The following is a 19399-nucleotide window of genomic DNA, read 5'->3' as shown; positions in this document are numbered from 1 at the left end:
TATAAGTGTCCGTGTTGAAGTAATGCTTCTACAACAACCACTTCTTTATGGCGGATTCCTTTTTATGGTTAAAAATAAACACCGTGCTAATTACTCCCAATCAGTAGAGAGGCAAAAAATATCATCTTTATTGAAATCAAGTTAATCTGAATGACAACTTTATGCAAAAGCTTATGTAAGGAAATCAACAACATATTGGTTTCTAGATTAAAATTGAATGGTCCACGCAGAGAGAGAATGGAAGAAAATCTATGAAAGCAGATCATGTGGTGAATAATTGGTGTCCAGAATATACAAAGAACTCCTGACTCCATAATACTGGGACAGACAAGTCTGGGAAAACATACAGAGAATTGGAATGGACATTGCTGTTGGTGAATGAGCCCACAGATAAGGGCGGAGAGTGCTTAGTCAGGGAGCTATTGACCAACACACAGCCAGCAGTATAGCCACCGTCACGAAGTCTAGTCTGGGCAGCACTGTGTAGACAAGTGGGAAGTCAGACACCGGGTGGAGGAATGGGAAACAACAGAGCTGCCCCGGGGACTCACTGAACAATTTCCCGCAGAGCATCAGGGCATTAGGGTAGGCCATGCTATAGCCACACATGGACCCAGGCAGGTCAGGCTGCAGTCACAGGGACCAGGCAGGTCCTCATGCAGTCACACAGGGACTAGGCAGGTCCTCATGCAGTCACACAGGGACCAGGGCAGATCAGGCTGCAGTCACACAGGGACCAGGGCAGGTCCTCCTGCAGTCACACAGGGACCAGGGCAGATCAGGCTGCAGTCACAGGGACCAGGCAGATCCTCCTGCAGTCACACAGGGACTAAGCAGGTCCTCATACAGTCACACAGGGACCAGGGCAGGTCCTCCTGCAGTCACACAGGGACCAGGCTGGTCCTCATGCAGTCACAGGGACCAGGGCAGGTCCTCCTGCAGTCACAGAGACCCAGGACCGGTTTTGCTGCAGTGACACAGGTACCCAGGCTGGTCCTCCTGCAGTCACACAGGGACCAGGGCAGGCCATACTGCAGTCACGGTCCCCCTATTCCTTTCATCCACTGAGTTTCAGATTCAGCATCTCCACTCTTACATGTGTCTTAAGAGAGGAGCCCATATTCACTGAAATATGTTCCCCAGAACCTGCATAGGAATACTTACAGCAGTATCATAATGCTAGCAAATGGAAACAATACAAATATTCATTAAATGATAATTGATGAAATACCTTTACATAGTTAAAACATCAATGTTTCCTGTTGGTGGATCAAGTATTGCTGGGCAGCTACTAGGACACGCAGAACCTGGGTGGGACTGGGAAACAGCGAGCATACAGACGGGGGAGGGTGTGCCTCAGCTCAGCTCATGTCCCCATCGCCTGGGTGCTGGGACGTGGAGAGGACCTCGCATGCACATTCCCCTTTGGGAAGAGTTGGGGGCTCTCCGTAAGGTAGAGCCGGCTCACAAAGGCTGGCTCTCGTCCTGCTGTCTTTAACCTGAAGATGGGAAGCAGAAAGAATCCCCCATCTGCTGACACAAGTGGTCGACAGTTATCTAAGTTTTTTATGTGAAACTTCAAGAATTTTGACATGAGCAGTGCTATTTTAGTCTAATTTGCTTGATTTTAATGTAAAAATAAATTGAATGTAGTTAAAGTACAATTACGGATATGGAACGACATGCTCTGCCTCTCTCCCTCTTCTTCCCCCACCTTTGTTTTGTAAAAGTTTTCAGACAGCATATTTTTCATTTACGTTAGAGCCAAGACTGTGCTCCCCTAAGTAAAGGTTTGAGCATGTAACAAAGAGTGAATTGCAGAGCTCTGCGCGACTACAGGCAAGGACTACAAACAGCAGCCAAGTGGAAGGGTGCCCATGTCACAGTCTCTAGAGCTGCAGGGCAATAGCATTCCTAAGCATTTGTGTGACAAAGAGATAAAAAGTCTGTAGGTTGTAAAATACACACACAGGCATTCTTTTCTGTGGATTTTTTAAACATTTTAATGCATACTTCTTTACCTTTTTTTATGGTTTATGAAATTCAGTGACTTCAAATTTCCCTTTCACATGCGACATTCTTTAAGTTCTGGAGAGAGGCCTCTAGAATCATGTTGCTTCTGGCCAACTCTGCTGTATTCAGGTGTCACCAGCCATTATCCAATACACAGGGGTTTCAGGTGTCTTTCCAAAGCTGGGCCAAACGCACTTCAAAATCACATCACATATGTGAAACTCTAAGAACCAGCACTCTCCTTGGCAGTGGTGCCTTAATGGTGTGCTGGTTTGGAATGTCAGTGTTTGCCTTGCTCTCAGTGCCACACACAGGACATGGCTTGCAGTGCCCCATCTCCTGGTAAAGGACAAGAATCCTGGGTGAGCATCCTTGTCTGTCCACATAGGAACTTGCGTTATGAAATTAGCTTTTTTGGCTTTTTGTATTTATAAACTTTTTAATCAATTTTGGAATCTACCTCAGATTAAAATTAATTTCCCCAATATATTCACTTGTGGAAGATGCAATGTTATTTAAACAGAAAACTAAGATATTTACAAAATCTGGAGTTTTACTGGTCTGGCCCAGGTCAGGAGAAAACAGCAAAAACGGCTATAGCATGTAAATAGACAACAGACAACAATACGTTTGTGCATTCAGCATATCTTCCTGGATTCCATGAGCACGTATTTGAAAACACAGCTCCACTTGCATAGCCACAGTCCTCGTGTTACTGAGTGTGGTAGGGAATGGGTCATGAAATAGCTATACAATGTTCATGGAAGGGTGTTCCCTGGTTCCTGTGGGAACAGCTCCATCTCGTCATTGAGTTCTATGGAATTCATCCCAGATTGTTCCTTGCCTCAGCAAAGCCAGTAACCTCAAGCTCCAACTTTTCCAGATCCCTCGATCTCCGAACACGATTCCTCAAACCACCACCAGGGCACCAGCAGCGGCTCCGTGGCAGCTGCCATCTTGGTTCCGTTTTTCGCTCTGATTTTATCAGGGTTCGCATTTTACCTCTACAAACACAGGTACTGTAGACACCCCTGGGGAGAGGGCCAGTGTGCACATTGTGGGTGCGGGCAGGAGCACCCACTTGCACATGTAACCGCTCTATGTTGCCGTGCAATATGCTTACTTGCATTGAAGATGGTTCTGTGTGTGGCACCTGGGAATGACTGTGGTTGATCCTTCTGTATGTTTGCTGTCCTGCTTTCTCAGCGGGCACATCTGAGCTGTGAAAGGTCGGGTGACTAGGAAGTGACTAGGATAAGGAAGAACGTGCAGGTTTCCTGTCCCACTGGCGGGACACGAAGGTGGTACATCCCCTTCTGGCAGGAAGCTGGGTGGAGTGTTCTCCCACCTTCACTCTGTATGCTTTACAATTCCAGAGCCCTGGTACATTCTGTGTGCTCTACAAGAATTTGGCATAGGCCAGTGTGCTCTGAAGTCCTCTTGTGAAAGCTACGATTATGAATCCCCGGAATAAGGTTCAAGTATACAAAACGTAAATGTCTACTGAAATAATCTGTGCTTCTGCTTAATCATGGATTTTACATAAAAGTTAACATGAGGATGTTTGTTATTTTTAAATAGGTCATGAGATAGCATCTTTAAATGTGTGCTTTCTGATGTTTTCACTTAAAATGATAAAGAATAATAAGGGTGCTGATGCATAATTGTATTAATTGCATTTGTGTGTTATGCTAAAAACATAATTCAATGAAGGAAATCTGAGAGAGTACTTACAAAAGATCAGCCTATCTGTGTTAATCCTGTGATTATTTTTAAAGAGTATCCTTTTCTATACTTCTCTTATGCTCCAGCCTCAAATTTCTTCTGTTCAAAATGTCGTTGAAATGTCTGTTCAAAATACCGTTCCCTTGCTCCTATGACACGCTACAATTGGAAGTTCTTCCTTCACTAAACAGGTGCAATGCAAAATACACATGTTATCACAAGTTCTTCCAAGCCATGAGCATCCTTGGAGTGAGGCACTTACGTAGGGATTCGCTGTTGGTGCAAGTTCATCTGTGTTTGTGACTTCTGTGTCACCTCCAAGGAAACAGAAAGTCTGCTCTCTCTCTCTCTCGCTCTCTCTCTCTCCTCTCCTCTCTCCCTTTCTCCTCCACCCTGTCCACATCCCTCTGTCTTTCAATAAATGAAAAGATAGAAAGTAAAGGTGGAAGTTAAATGGCCTCTTTAAAGATGTGTCCCTGCTCTTGCAGGTCAGTAGACAGGCACTTGCAGCCCCTGCTGGCCACCTACTGCATGTAGAGAGCTCTCTGGGCTGGTTCACACCCCTGAGCCCTTACAGAGGCAGACAGAAGACAAGTCTGCAGGTCTCTTATTCTTTGCAAAGACTGTGCCCCCACATGCATGTGTATGTGTGTGCATATATGTGTATCTATGTGACGGTGCATTCATGCTCTCACATGCACACATGTGCATTTGAATGTGTGTGTACATGTGACTGTGTTCAGGTGTGCATGTATGTACTGTGCACCTATTCTAGACGAGATCAGGCGTGTTCTGGGTGGTAGACAATGTGTACCTATTCTAATACACGCAGTAGAGGTAACTCTGATAACATGTCCATTTTAAACCAAGTCTCCCTGGGGGCATTCCCTGCACCTCATGGCTTTAGTGTCTGAAGCGGCAAGCCTTTCACAGCAAACTCCTGTAGTCAGGTGTGATGCCCTGGAGCAGACCACTGGCCTCAGCTCTGGGGAGGATGCAGCCTTCGCCTCCTCCTGCACACAGCTGAACACCATTCTTGGACAAAAACTGCAAGACCAGCATGGCTTCTGAACACTTGGGGAATGTGTGGATGGTTGCATATCAGGCAGCCTGGGGCCCATCGACAGGCCATGTTCTCAGGGCTCCTGCTCCCTGCATGGAAGGCATACGCCTGTGGGTCCCCAGTGCCTTGACAGACAAACACATCTCTGACAGGTGTTCCTGGTGTGCTCTCGCTTCTGTTCACATCAGAGTCTCCCTGAAGTTGTTCTGTTGAGGACAACCCAGTGGCCATCCATAAGGCCAGCTGTCCGTGCTGCCCTTGCATGTGCGGTGGGCCAACGTGACTAGATGGCGGCCTCATTCACATCCTTGGTTTATTAATGTTGGATGGAGTCTGCTGCCAACTCAATCTAAGCTTTCTCCTGAGGCTAGGAAGTGGCATGTTGATGCTGTGCTGCCTGCCTGTGTTCTTAGAGGGGTGCCTTTGTGCCATAGCACAGCCTAGTGCTCAGCCATGTCCACCACCGAGCGATGTATTTGCTAGGGTGGATATCACCCAGCACAGCCTTGAACTCTGATTTCTTCTGGAATAATGAGAGAAATTAGTACACATATATTCACACCTTTTTTGATCTAAACAGTCAATCTGGTTGTGGTTGTAAAGAGAAGCTTTCCTTTAAATGAAAACGGAGATACCATCTTGATAATGGGCATGGTGTCTTTTTTGTAAATAAGCTCGTAGTTAGCTCTGCATAGGTAGCATATAGTAACTGTTAGGAAGGCAGTGACCCTCCCCGCAAAAGCATACCAATCAGTTTGGCCTGAGCCAGCCCAAAGATGGGTGTCATGATCACCATCCTGCTTTTAACAGGATAGCAAAGCCCATCAGTGGCAGGTACATGCCGAAGCCATGGTCTACATGACTCAGCCTCTAGAGCATCCAGCAATCCCTACATGTTGACAGCTGCTTCCAGTTCTTAAAACCCATTTCAGTCATCTTCACAACCAATTTAAGAATGGTTGAGTATGCCAAGCATGAAGCTGTGCACCCTCCAAGCTTTGGCCAGCGGCACGCACCACTTCCTTCCTTGGGTGGCTCACCCCTGCCTAAGGCTCCAGCCACCACCTCCTGCTCCTGGGTGCTCACCCCTGCCTAAGGTGCCAGCCATCAGCCACCATGACTAGAATTGTGCATTCTCATCACCTATCTCTTTGTTTTCCTGTAGAACAAGACCCAAAGTTCAGTACAACGGCTATGCTGGCCATGAGAACAGTAATGGACAAGCATCCTTTGAAAACCCCATGTATGACACAAACTTAAAGCCCACGGAGGCCAAGGCCGTGCGGTTTGACACAACTCTGAACACGGTGTGCACAGTGGTATAGCCCTCAGTGCTCGCAGGACGATTCATAGCCATACCTCCGACGGACAAGCAGTGACTCCTCTGGTGCCAGAAACCGCCGCCTCCTCCGCTTGCTGCAGCCGCCCTTCCCATCGCCCCTGGCCAGTGCAGCGGGACCTCTGCTCAAATGCAGCTGTCTTCTGAAGGTCAAACCACCAACGCGTCTTTGTTCCCAAAGTGGATCCTGAACGCCCACCACACCTGCTCAACACCCAGGCACACCCTAGGAAGACTGCGGGTCAAGGCCACAGGGGCACTCGGCGCCTTGTACCTGCGTGTCCCATGTGGTCGGGGAGCCTCCTGGGCACGTGGGGGTCATTGCTTGGCTGTGGTGACACAGTGGCAGCACCACGACACGTGTTTTTGTTTTCATTTTTTGTTCAAATCCCAAGAACAGGAATACTCTGGGAAATCAGACAAGCTTCCTTAAAGAAGACGGCGCTCCAATGGATGCACACACCGTGTCCCTTCTGAGACCCGGCAGGCAGCAAGGACCTCAGCGCTCCCTGAGTGCCCAGTCCCAGGGAACTTTGCAAATTTTCCAGTCAGCTGTTCTATTGCAGAATTTTTAATGCACAATTTTTTGCACTAGTGTGTTATGAATGACTCACATTCTGATTAAAACAATGAAACTCTTTACACAGGGTTGGTACACACTCTTCAATGTATATATACACCCTTGCACATCACCATGCTAGTGACACTCCCCTCCAGCAGTGAGCAGGTCCGAGTAGTGGGAAGAGAGGCCTGCAGGTGGCACTCACCTTTGAAATGATGGCAGTGCTGAGGAGTGAGCCTCTTGTTGTGTCCACTGCGTTAGGCGTTGAATTCATCCAAAGGCCATCACTGATGGGGAAGCCTCAGAGGCCTTTTTCTTTGCTCTGATTTCTTTCCCTTATGCCACATCCTGCAGGCACGTGTCTAGCCCTGTCCTCCTGCGTGGCAAAGGGACTCGCAGCAGGGGCTGTTGGCCATGGAGCAGTGCGAGTAGAAATGTGTTTCAGGTAGCTCCTGAACGGGCTGGCTTTGGCTCGCTGCCTAGCCTTCCCTCTGCTGCGCCATTGATCTCTGGTGGTGCATGGATGGATGGGATGGCCAGGAACACCTTAGCACAGTGGCAATGGTTCAGGATCAGACTGATCAAGTGTTCCTTGGGAGAAAAGGGAAATTTACACATGTGTTTTTGTTTTCATTTGTTGCTTTATAATTGCAGAAGGAAAGGCAATTTCAGTGATTTTTTTCAAGTCTGAAGTCTATGCTAGGTCTATTGCAAGTCACAACACGAGCAAGATAGGTGTCTGCCCGTGCCGATGGACTTGAAACGGAGCCGGAGATGTGACCATGAGAATGTTCCTGTAAAATACTCAACCTGAAGATCATGTTTATTTTTATTTCTACTGTTTGATAAAAATATTTTTGAAAAGATGATGCTTATTTTGTTATTTGGTGTTGGAGTACACGTCCACCCATGGGACCCCTGACACACACACACCACACATGGCCAGCACTAACTGTAGGGCAGCAGGGCCCACTCCCGCCTGGCACTGGACGCAGACCCACGGCTCGCTGTGTCAGGAGGTCTCCACCTCCTGCCTCTTTGGAAGTGACAGGCAAGGAAAACCATGCAGTGGATTGAAGGCGGTTCTCTGAAACTCACGCCTTTTGATGGGAACTTTGGGTAGCTCTTTGCTTCCAACCCCTCCACTGTCACTCCCTTGGGCCTTGCCCTAGCGATACATCCTCAGGCTTTGTGGGCACAAACTGAAGGTGGCCGGGCAACCTTGCCCACGTGGTGCCTGGGTGCATGGGGGCCGTGGAGCGCGAGGGAGAACAGGGTCATCTACACATTAGGTGTATATATATATCTCTATATATAGTGTACAGATCTCAGTTGGAGTCATTCAGACTAGGTGCAAACCGCTGACTTGCAAATCCCACTGAAGTCCCTGCTCTCTCCACCCTGGCCTGCCTGCTGGTCAGTGACGCTGTCCGCTCCCCAAGCGGCAGGACCCTCACACATACCTGACCAGGTGATTATTCCTTTGTGTGCAAATCCAACGGTTTGACCATTGTCACTTTGGACCATGTTAGTGAAAACAACCACAGATCAGTGACATCCTTTGTGGGAATTCTGCCCAGTTTCTTTCCACGGTGTGTGCGGTGATCACCAGGGCGCTCACAGGCGCTGGGGGACATGCAGGGCGGTCGGGAGGTGTGAAGGATGAGGTCTCGAAGGCGATCAGCACCCAGGGGACGGAGGCCACATGCCAGGACAGGGGGCACATGCCAGGACAGGGGGCACATGCCAGGACAGGGTGCCTGCTTCCAAGCTGTCCAAAGCTGCTGCTTGTCTCACACATCTTGCCTTCTTTCAGGCTAGCTGCAATAATTTTTTTTTCTTCTGTAAGATATTTTGTACACAACAATAAAAATGCTGTTATAAAAAGGGGGAAAAGAACGCTGGCATAATGATCAGGAAAACTCATCGTCACCCCCGCCCCGGCTGCCCCTCCCACACCCGCCCTCACGCTGCTGTCACGAAGTAGGTGCAAAAGACCTTTTTGTACAGAGATATATTTTTTATGAAGAATTTGTAAAATTATTAAATATGCTGTAATTTTTTGATTAATGTAGGTAAATTGTTAAAAAAATAAATGTTTTTACAATAAAAACTGTAATTTCCCCAATAATGTACAACGTTCCATCACTAGCTGATTTTCAGTTATGACCCTATTACACATGTATTAATATTAAAGTGGCCTGTTAAAAATGAAAAGTATCTTTTTTGTCAAAAAATTATAATGAGAGTGTAATATAGCCTGTGCAATGCCACCTATCTTTAAAGCAAATCAGAGTTCTAATTAAATATTTAATTTTAGATTTCTACCTTGTGTGTGATTTCATTGTGGCTCCCCTTGAGCATGGGTGCACTCCATCTGGCTCTATGAGGGAGGGAGGGATGACAGGCCTCCCCCAGAGCCTTTGTGTTTAGCTCCAGGCACAGGGTGGTCCTGGAGGCAGGCTCAGAGCCTTGCATGGGCAACCAACACACACGTACCAAGGAAGACAGCATACACATGCCAGCACAGCCAGGACACACATGCCAGGGCAGCCAGGATACACATGCCAGGGCAGCCAGGACACAGGTAACAGGGCAGCCAGGACACACATACCAGGGCAGCCAGGACACACGTACCAGGGCAGCCAGGACACAGGTAACAGGGCAGCCAGGACACACACACCAGCACAGCCAGGACACACATGCCAGGGTAGCCAGGACACACATGCCAGGGCAGCCAGGACACACGTACCAGGGCAGCCAGGACACACGTACCAGGGCAGCCAGGACACACGTACCAGGGCAGCCAGGACACACGTACCAGGGCAGCCAGGACACACGTACCAGGGCAGCCAGGACACACATGCCAGGGCAGCCAGGACACACATGCCAGGGCAGCCAGGACACACGTACCAGGGCAGCCAGGACACACATGCCAGCACAGTCAGCACACACATGCTGATAATTTGCATGGAAAACAATGAAAGCCTTTGGGTTCTACAGCCCATCTGCAGGTCTGTGCTTCTCTCCTGTCTAACTTAAGAGCCCCATTGGGAACTGTTACACCAGTGAACAACGAAATGCAGAAAACAGCAGATGCACAGAGCAGCCCCTAGCAAACACACACCTCAAGATGTCCCAAGGATGGTCATCTGAAGGCCAAGAGGAGACAGGGCTGTAGAAGCCGCCAAGACCCCCCCCCCCTTCCGTGCTGAATGTCCTAAGGCTGAGCAGGACAATAGCTCCTTACCCTGAGAATCGAAGGGTTGCAAAAGGAAACACAGCCACGAGGCAGCACAGTTTGGACATCTAGGTTGCACACTGACCTGTTTGGACCAGCAGCAGAGTCAGCTGCCACTGAGGACCGCTCCATTGGAGACACTGAAGGACATGCAGGCATTACAGGGAACCTTCATCATCTAGCAATGCAGATGTTTCTGCTTTCATATGCTAAGTGCAGAAGCAAAAGTTCAGAGTTGGCTAGCTTCCCGATGGACTCACAGAGAGGAGGAGCTGATATTAGACGTCAGGTTCTCTTTCTCTGAAAGTCTGTTCTTCATGAAAAATAAGTCATTCAATTCATCATATTCCTTGTTTTGAAGTTTAAATGTCCATGCATGTCTTTATCATTTTGCATATTTTTTCATATATTTTTTATTTTCATCTTTGCTTAATAGTGTAATTACTGCAAGATGTTCTTAAGAGACATACAGTATTAGTCTGATGTCCCAATATCATAATATCTCAAGAATTATGTAACAAATTTCTTTGAACTCAGCATCTCTACACTGACTGGTACTCTCTCTGTAACATTAAGATCTCCAGAAAACGTTACTTTGAAGATACCTTCCTAACAACACATCTTGGAAGATGATTGGTAATTAAGGCTGGTCCCTTGCACCTGCCTCCTGCATATGATGAGCTCTGCAGGTGGCAGCATGCTGTCAATTGTAGATCCTCTAAGAAACTGCGAGTGCCTGAGTGGCTCTCCCAGTCACTGCTGTGGACCGTTGTGGTGACAAAGTGTCCAACACCTTCTCACTGTAGCCTGAGATGGGCCTGGCGCTGAGATGGGGGTGGCGCTGTGGGTTAAGTGACCGCTCAGGGCATTTGCATCCTCTTCTGAAGGGCCTGGGTCAAGTTCCGGCCACTCTGCTTGCAGTCTACATTCTCCTAATATGATGTTGGGAGGTAGTACAGAATGACTGCCCACTCACCCGGAAGGGCCAGTCAGAGTTCCACCCTTCTGGCTTTGGCCTGGTCTGACCAGCTTTGGCTGTGGTGAACATTTGGGGACCAAGACAGCAAAAAGCTCTCTCTCAGATCTCTCTCTCATCCCCGCCCTGCCCCCACAAGTTGCCTCACGATGGGGAGATTCATTCACATCTCCGCCTGCCCCTGTGCAAGGGGCAGCAGGACACTCCAGGACTAAATCACCTGTTCTGACTGGGATCTAACTGCATTGCTGTGGTCTGAGAGCTTTGTTTGCTGTTGTGACAGATCTGTGTTTAGGGCCAAGCATGCCAAGCACTGCTCCCACAAAGCCGCAGAGTTCATAGGTGTAACCTTCTTGGGCAGTACAGGATAATCCCATGGTGTGCTGGATCAATGTCAGAACTCTGTATGTTAACAAGCACACATCTCGAGAAGACAGGCAGTAAGACAAAGCACTTAATCCGTCTACAGTTGGTGTGAGACTATGTGCTTCTTCAGTTGATTTTCGACCAGGGAGGAAAGGCGACACAGAGGAGAGACAATCCTTCACACTGATGCCAGGACAGGTGGACATCCACATGTAAGTTTATACACATTGTAAGTGATGGGGCGAGCACCTGGAGTCACGCGCTTTGATCACCGATCTTAAGTTCTTAACCATGTTCTCAGCCCTGCTTATTTTTAAAAAGGCTAAAAGAGAGCAGAGAGAGATCTCCCCTCTCTGGCTCATGTTCCAAATGTCTGTAATGGCCAGGTCCAGGCTGGGTCAAAAAATAAATAAGCAGCAACAAGAGAAACACAACAAGATTCAACCCAGGTTTTCCATGTGGATGCCAGGGACCCAAATACTTGAACTGTCACCTGTTGCCTCCCAGAGTTCTCATTAGCATGAGAGGGTCAATGAGGGGTCAGGAGTCAGTGCAGATCTATACTGATAGGGGTCAGGAGCCAGCACTGGACATGGACCCAGAGTCTCGGAAATGGGATGCAAGCTTAGTACCTGTTGTCTATACTGATAGGGGTCAGGAGTCAGCACTGGACATGGACTCAGGGTCTCGGAAATGAGATGCAGGCTTAGTACCTGTTGTCCTTACTGATAAGCCAAATGCACACCTCTCAAACCACTTATTCCTAAAAGGATTGGAAGAACTCTGAGTTAAGGAAGGAAACAGCAGTGTCTTAGAAATGTTGGTATTTATACAAGTTTGAGTTTAATGAGGAAGAACAAAGATATACTTCTGCTGCACAGTTTTAAAGTGCTTGCTCTAATAAATAAGTTGATATTAACAATATGTGTTCATCCTGATGTCACTTTCTCTAGGTGTTTCCTGACTGGTCTTTGTGAGATCATCTGGGACTACAGTTTGCTTCCTGGAAGTTCCTATGACATTTTAATTATGTTTATTGATCTGAGGAATCAGAGTCAGTGAGTACTTGTTCCTAAGCCCACCGACTCTGGGACTGGATATTTTTTGTGTCACATAACTGTGCCGCACTGGGAGAGTTCTCATACTTTGTAGAATTCTCGAGCTGGTCTGTGCACATTGTTTATTAAAACATCACTGAGTGTATTCACACAAAGAAGGCATCCCTATGATTTATAATTCACTTACATTAAAAGTACCTCCTCCAAATAATATTTTGACAAAATCTGAGCCACTTTTTATGCCAGCTATCAATCCATTAATTTACTTCTGTTTGGTGGATTCAAATATTTTATTTGCATAAAGTCTGTATATGGGCTCATTAGACTCAGTGGAAATAAGCTTACCATTTGTGTGCTGGGTGGGAAACACATATGCTGTTACCTTCTCTACAATATTAATAGATTTTTTTAATGTTTGCCTGTTTTAGAAAGATAAATTGTTGATCATTTCTCTCTTTTAGTGAACATTGAATTTTTAATACTTCTTACATTTCATTTTGCTTTCTATACGTCTGCCAGCTAGTTTTAGCTATAGGTATCAACTCTTAGCAGGATGCTCTGCACAGTGAGAGCGGCGCATGCTCTAAGCAGCTCAGAGGTCGTTGTTATCTACGTAAGCAAGGAAAATTGCTGAGAAGTGACCTCCGGTAGACGGGCATCCTTGCTACCAGAAGAGAAGGCTTGAAAAGTACACACTGACAGTGACATGGAGGGAGATATTTCCAGATAATAGAAGTGTACAAGTAAAGATTAAAATATTTTGCCGCAGTTTATTGATTTCTTTCATCTATTAATCCTATTAGGAAAAATGTGCATGGCGAAAGCTTCGACTTCTCCCTTTCTTTGTTAGCTAACAAGCACAAACGCCACACCAGGGTTGAGTGTGGCATCTAAGTCGTGTGTGGTGCCCCATAAGCGACACATTCAAGTGAGTCTCAAGTGTTTTTAAGCTGTGGTAAACTGTCCCGTCAGCTCTTTGTCTTTGCTCCTGCTAGAGTGCTAGTATAATGTTAGTATGTCAGAATGTTATAATGTTAGCGTTAGGCAATGTTAGGCCCCTTGGTGCCAAGAAGCTGCTGCTGCTTTGCTAGGTCGGGATGCGTCTGGACCATGGGAAAACTCCACTTTAGCGATAAATGTTGTTTCTCTGTGACCTTGTGAATAGTGTCACAAGCCTTAGCTATAGAATGCACCCAGGTACAGAGGACAGTGGCACAATCATCCGGTCCCAGGAACAGGATGAGCCATAAAGACAATGCGTGTGGGAACGGAATGAGCTGTCTAGACCCAAGGGCCTTAAAGATAATGTGTGTGGGAATGGAGTGAACCGTTTGTATCTGGACTTTACATTGATTGCTGTGTTTGAATGATGTATATCATGGCCAAAAGGGGGCCTATATAATCTCTAGCCTTTTGCTAGTTCGGGGTCCAACCCCTCCTTGGCTGGCCTCCGTGCCCCAAGATCGGTCTGACCCCAGCATGCTGGCACAAAAAACTATGCTTGTTTTTGCATTATCAGTGAGGCTCTTTGTTGTTCATGGAAAATTGACGAAACCAGACCCTAACACTCCTGGAAGAAATGCATATTGAATTCAAATGCTGACCTGGGAACAGCCATCACAGGCCATGAGTGGGTCCTACAATAACATGCCAGGGACCTCCTCCTACAGATCATGAAGTCCCCATATCACCCCCTGCTCTGCATTTAATTTAAATGGGTGAGTACTGAATGCTGAGTTTGTCTTAACTACTATTCCTTGAAATCTATCATCAGGAAAGCATACTGTCTGTTACAGCAAGACCTGCTTAGTCCAACACGGAAACCAGTGGGCACACAGCCACCTGCCCACTTACACTGAGAACTGCTGTGACTACAAGATTCAGGTTAAATTAAAACCAATTCAGTTCGTGAACAAAAGGTAAAATATAAAATCAATTTTAAATTTTTTCATTAATGTTATATTGAAATATTATTGATATATTTCTTAAGTAATGTCTCACTAAATCAATGTGCCTATTACTTTAAAAAGAATTATTTGTTTTTATTGGAAAGGCAGATTTACAAAGAGAATGAAAGAGAGACAGAAAGATCTTCAGTTCTTTGGTTGGCTCCCCAAGTGGCCACAATGGCTGGTGCTGAGTTCATCCGGATCCAGGAGCCTCTTCAGGGTCTCCCACACATTGCACGGTCCCAGCCTTTAGATCATCTTCTATTGCTTTCCCAGGCCACAAGCAGGGTGCTGGGGTCCGTGTGGCGGATGTGGAGGACACGAAGGTGTGAGTATTGTTCCATTGCAGGCAGGGCCACAAGGAATTTTCTGCTGCATGGCAAGGCCTGGTGGATGTCTCTGCATCCACCTGAAGGTATTTCCACCTCCTTTTGCATGGACACTGGACAACCCCACTGAGAATTCTGTAATCTATTTAGGCCATGGCAGAGTTGGTGTTTACTACCAATGTGGGCTTGGAAGTTGATGATGTTGATACCGTTTTAGCCAAAGGGCCTTTATTATTGCTGTCTCAGCTGCCCACGTTGACCATATGCTAATCAAAGGTATTAAGTCCCCAGGTGTAGTGGGAATCTATTCTCCCCTCTTCTCTTGATCTTTAACTCCCTCCTTCTATGATGCATTTCCTCCCTTAACAGATTCAAGACGAAGCTGTAGAATGAGGATTGTAGTAGGAAAGTGTTACTGGTTGATATGCACAGTCTATTGAGAACCTCCTGACCACAGGGCCAGGATGTATAACACCATGCCTCAAGGTGAAACAAATGGCAGAATTATCCTTGGAAACACCCACTTGACCATGATGTAAAAAGTCTGTGCCAGATTTTGTGACTGCTTCTGTATAAATAAAGCCGACAACTTTCTTGCATTGTCCGTTATGATCCTGGAATGATGGATCATAGGATCCATAATCATGGATCAACTAGAAGGGTGCCTCATCCACGCACCCTTCTAGAGTTCCGAGCTCAGCTAGAGCTGGACTCTGTCAGCAGGGAGCTGGATGAGAAGTGGAGCAGTCAGTGTAAAAACCAGCACCCTTATTGCATCCTAGCACATGCAAGGTGAGGATTTAGCCACTAGGCCATTGGTTGGGCACTCCTATTGCTTTTATTTTATTTATTTTTTTTAAAGAAAGTGGCTGCTAGTAAAGCTGCAAGTAGACAGGCATCTCCTGCCTGGGGCTCACTTTCTGCCAGTATTGCTCAGTGCTGGTCATCTGGTCCCTCCACACCATAGCAGTGTGCTTCCTGGGTTAGTGACTGCACTGTGACCATCCATCCTGGTCTTCAGCAGCTGCCCTATGCAATATTTCTTGACTTATAGAGGCAAAGCTGATATCCACCTCAGTGTGACATGCTGTCCTACTCCGTCATATCACCGAACCCTTGCAAAATGTTGCCACCTTTTCTTTTTCCAGTTATGTGTTTGTGAGGATCTTGCTCAGACTGACCCCTTACACTGAAGGAGAACCAAGCATATGCTGCTCTCCCACAGGTGGTCAAGCAAGGGTACATGGTGCTTGCTTTCAGGCAACACTTCCCAGTCCTGTGAGATGGGCACCTGGGACACAACTTAGAAGGGATCACCAGGGAACACCCAGAAAGGGGGATTCAGAGAGCCACAATTGAATAGCACAGAGCAGGTGGCCCAAGGGAGACAGGCGTTTTCACAGGTGGTGGTCCAGTGTGGTCAGAGTCTGGTGTGGATCTTACCTGGTTGCAGGAGACCCTGTCTCATGTGCTTGCAAGGAAGAGAGGGAAGAGCTCCTGACGCCTTCTCCTAGGAGGACACTAGGATCTCCCTCCCACAGCCCCACCCAGAATCTGCCCGGTCTTAACTTGATCTGCTTGCAGAACTTCCAAATGCACTCACCGTCACATTGGTGACTAGGGCTCCACCAGAAGGTATGCATTCCAGCATGTGCCCTGTTCGAGAGTTATCACTGTTTAGGAGGGCAGGGTGTCTGTGTCACAGGATGCTGAGGAATACAAAACCCAAGGAGATGGTGTTTGCTGTAAGGAGGGCCTGAGGCACAGCTTCCCATTCCAGGCACAGGATGGTGTCAGGAAGCTGGGCACAAGAAAAATAAAATCAATGAGATTCTTGTATCAGAAATTCCAAGAAAGTCTTTGTGGGAACTTGCAGTCCCAAGCTTGATGGAGCACAAGTCCTTTCTTTAGCACATATCGCTTCAGATCATGCATTTCTAAGAACCAGTAATAATAAAGATGCTGATTTGCTCAGCGAGCTCACCCTTCAGCAGCTGAATGTAATAGGCTCTGTGGAGAGCAGTAGGTACAGGATGGGGAGTTTGAACCCAGTTGTCTCTGTGCCAGCATGGCCAGTCACCCCAAGCCTGTATCAGGGTCTGGGATTGGCCGGGGAGTCCATTAAAAGGCTCTCTCCCAATTGATGACTTAAAGAGCTGCAACTCCCTAGCAGGGTCTTGGTGGTCACCCACCCCTGGTATCCACTGTCTGAGTCTCACCACCCTCAATTCCAGTACACGTGGTGACAAGGACAGAGTCAGCCACCAGGACACCAGGCCTTGCCCCAGGTGCTCCTTAACTGAGGGGAGCCAGCTCCCTGGGCGAGTCATCCTGAAGTGTGTGAGAACTCCAGGAAGTGAGAAATGAGGGTCATCCCCACCATTGGTGAGCTGACCCCTACTGAGAGCCCACAAGTGAGGGAGGAAGTGCAAGCACCCCCATTGAGCTGAGGCTAACAGGCCTGCTAGCATCCTGAGGCCAGCTCGCAAGAGACCTGGAGACACAGAATGTGGGCCTCTCCTGCCTTCCTAATACATGCTGCTTTCTCTGCAGAGCTGCAAGATACTGTGCCATGTGGCAATGCATATGACTAAGGCACTCTGCAGCTACTAAGAGAAAAATCTGTGTGGCTCCATCCATGGCATGTCATTGTGCCACCTGATGTTGGAAAATGTCCTAGGCACTAGAGGAGTCCAAAGCTTTGTGCAAAATGCGTATTATAGAAACAACTACTCAGGGTTTTTTCCTTTACCTTCACATCCCAGGAACCCATCGATATGCCCTCATGGTTTTCTTTGCTCAGCTGATCAGTCCTTGCCACTGCCCAGTGGCCATGGTGGTCCAGGGGGCATCCTCTACTAAGACAGATGTAGCAGATGCTGGTATCTTGATCCTGGGAGTTGCAAGCTTCAGAACAGTAAGACAATAAACTTACGATGTTTGTATATTACCCAGATTTACAAACTCCTTTTTAGTTGCACAGAATGAACTTATTGGGTAAATTCTGTTCGGATTAGCTGCAGATTTTAAAACTTCAGAAAAGGGGGAACAAGAACAGAATCTGGTTGCATCAGAGAACAGCTGATTGGAGACCATTACCACATGTGGCATTCCAGGCTGTGTCTTCACCTATTGCACCTCCACACTGCCCTCAACTGTTTTTAAAACATTCAGTAAAGGCAAAATTGAAATACTAATTCTGTATCTTCATTTATTTGTTTGATAAAAATCAGACCTTTGGGAACAAATGTGTGGGAGAAGTGTGGTCAATAGAGAGGAGTTCTCACATCCCTGGGCAAGGATGTGAACGGAAGCCTTGTGCAGGACATCTTGTGCAGAGGTCAGTGTTCTCTCAACTCAGCCACTCCACATTAAGTAACACTTCCTACAGACATACCCACTTGTTCCCAAAGACGTCTGCCCAAATATACGCACACTCCACCACGATGGCAGAAAGGCCAGCTGCAGATGGAGAATGAATAAATAGGCCAGGAGTGCAGTTTACTTAAACTATAGTCTGGACAGTAGTAATGTTATGGTGTTCCTCATTAGACAGAAATACTTGGAATAAAAGTTGAAAAAATAATGTGTGAGGAAGTCATGATGCCTTATTTTTCTGGGAAATGATTCATGTGTGTGTTTAAAGATCAGCAGATGTTTTGAAATAAGAGTAGAACATTATAATAGCACATGCCATTGTGAATACCGAATGGTGCTGGCACATGGCTTCTATTACTCAGAAAGCAATTTAGCAGAATATGAAAAATTAAAACATATGCTGCTGTGGCTGTCACTATGTCAGTTTCAGAAGTGGTTATTGTAGCTTCCTATAGATTTGCCTTTAGTTACAGATAGGAAAACAGATTCTCTCCTTTCCACACGCAATCTCAGGCTTCTATTAGAAACCTGAAACCAAAGTCGAAGAGTAAGATTCAAATCTTAGAGCTTTCTAACAATTTTAAGTAAGTCTTTCAATGCAACTTTTATAACTATCTAATCAGACATATTTTACGCTTTTAGGCATTCACATCCAAGCCAACATTTAACTGTATAAGCAAGAAGCATACAATACTGGTAATGTGCCCAGGAGTCTGTGGTATCAGCATGTGACAGGGCCAGTTTGGCGGTAAGACAAGTGAAAGATGCTGACCCACTGCTAACACCCAGTGAGAATAGGAAGAGCACCCACAGCACTTACTGGTGCTGCTGGGCTGAGAGATGCCCACAGGTGCATGACCTGAGCATAGTTCAGAAAAAAATGCATGGACTAACACAAAGTACTACTGCAACTTGAACTAGGTTAGGAAGAAAATGAGTTCCAAAAACCCAAGCTCAGTGAAGACAAACACAATCCAAGACCACACACCAGATTGAAAGACTGATAGATTTGCACACATGGAGTTGAAATGCTAAATTAAAAAGGCAAGCAGAATAAATAGTCAACCGTAGGAAATGCCACAGAATCGAAGGTATAATTAGAAAAAAGAAATGCTATACGCTCATCAATAGCATTGGCTATGAAGTCCCTGTAGCAATGCAATGAAGTTAGCAGACATCATGAGATTTAGAACTGATTCAGTCTGTCAAATGTGGAAAATCACTACTCGCAGACTTGAATGAAGGCCAATGCAATCCATGAGAATCCAGGTTTGACAACAGTAACAGACTGGGGGTGCTTCAATTGCCTTTACTCCATGTCTTAAGAGGTTTGTTGTAAGAGTTTTAAAATAAACATGTAAAATAAACATAGAAAAGAAACAATAGTAAAATGATCTTTT

The 19399-nt window shown here is 46.5% G+C and overlaps 1 protein-coding gene across 1 annotated transcript in view; it reads left to right on the top strand.

The window, feature by feature from the left end:
* The window catches only part of CSMD1 (CUB and Sushi multiple domains 1), a 1316379-nt gene extending 1310253 nt beyond the window's left edge, over nt 1–6126 (top strand). The window contains exons 69-70 of the mRNA XM_040967079.1: nt 2897–3029; nt 5967–6126. Coding sequence (XP_040823013.1) covers nt 2897–3029; nt 5967–6126 — 293 coding nt within the window. The remainder of the gene's footprint in view (nt 1–2896; nt 3030–5966) is intronic.
* Nucleotides 6127–19399: the final 13273 nt, after the last annotated feature.

Source organism: Ochotona curzoniae, unplaced genomic scaffold (genome assembly GCF_017591425.1).
Source record: "Ochotona curzoniae isolate NIBS_2020 unplaced genomic scaffold, NIBS_Ocur_1.0 scaffold_4506, whole genome shotgun sequence".
NCBI lineage: Eukaryota > Metazoa > Chordata > Mammalia > Lagomorpha > Ochotonidae > Ochotona > Ochotona curzoniae.
This window is presented reverse-complemented; position numbering and strand designations above follow the sequence as displayed.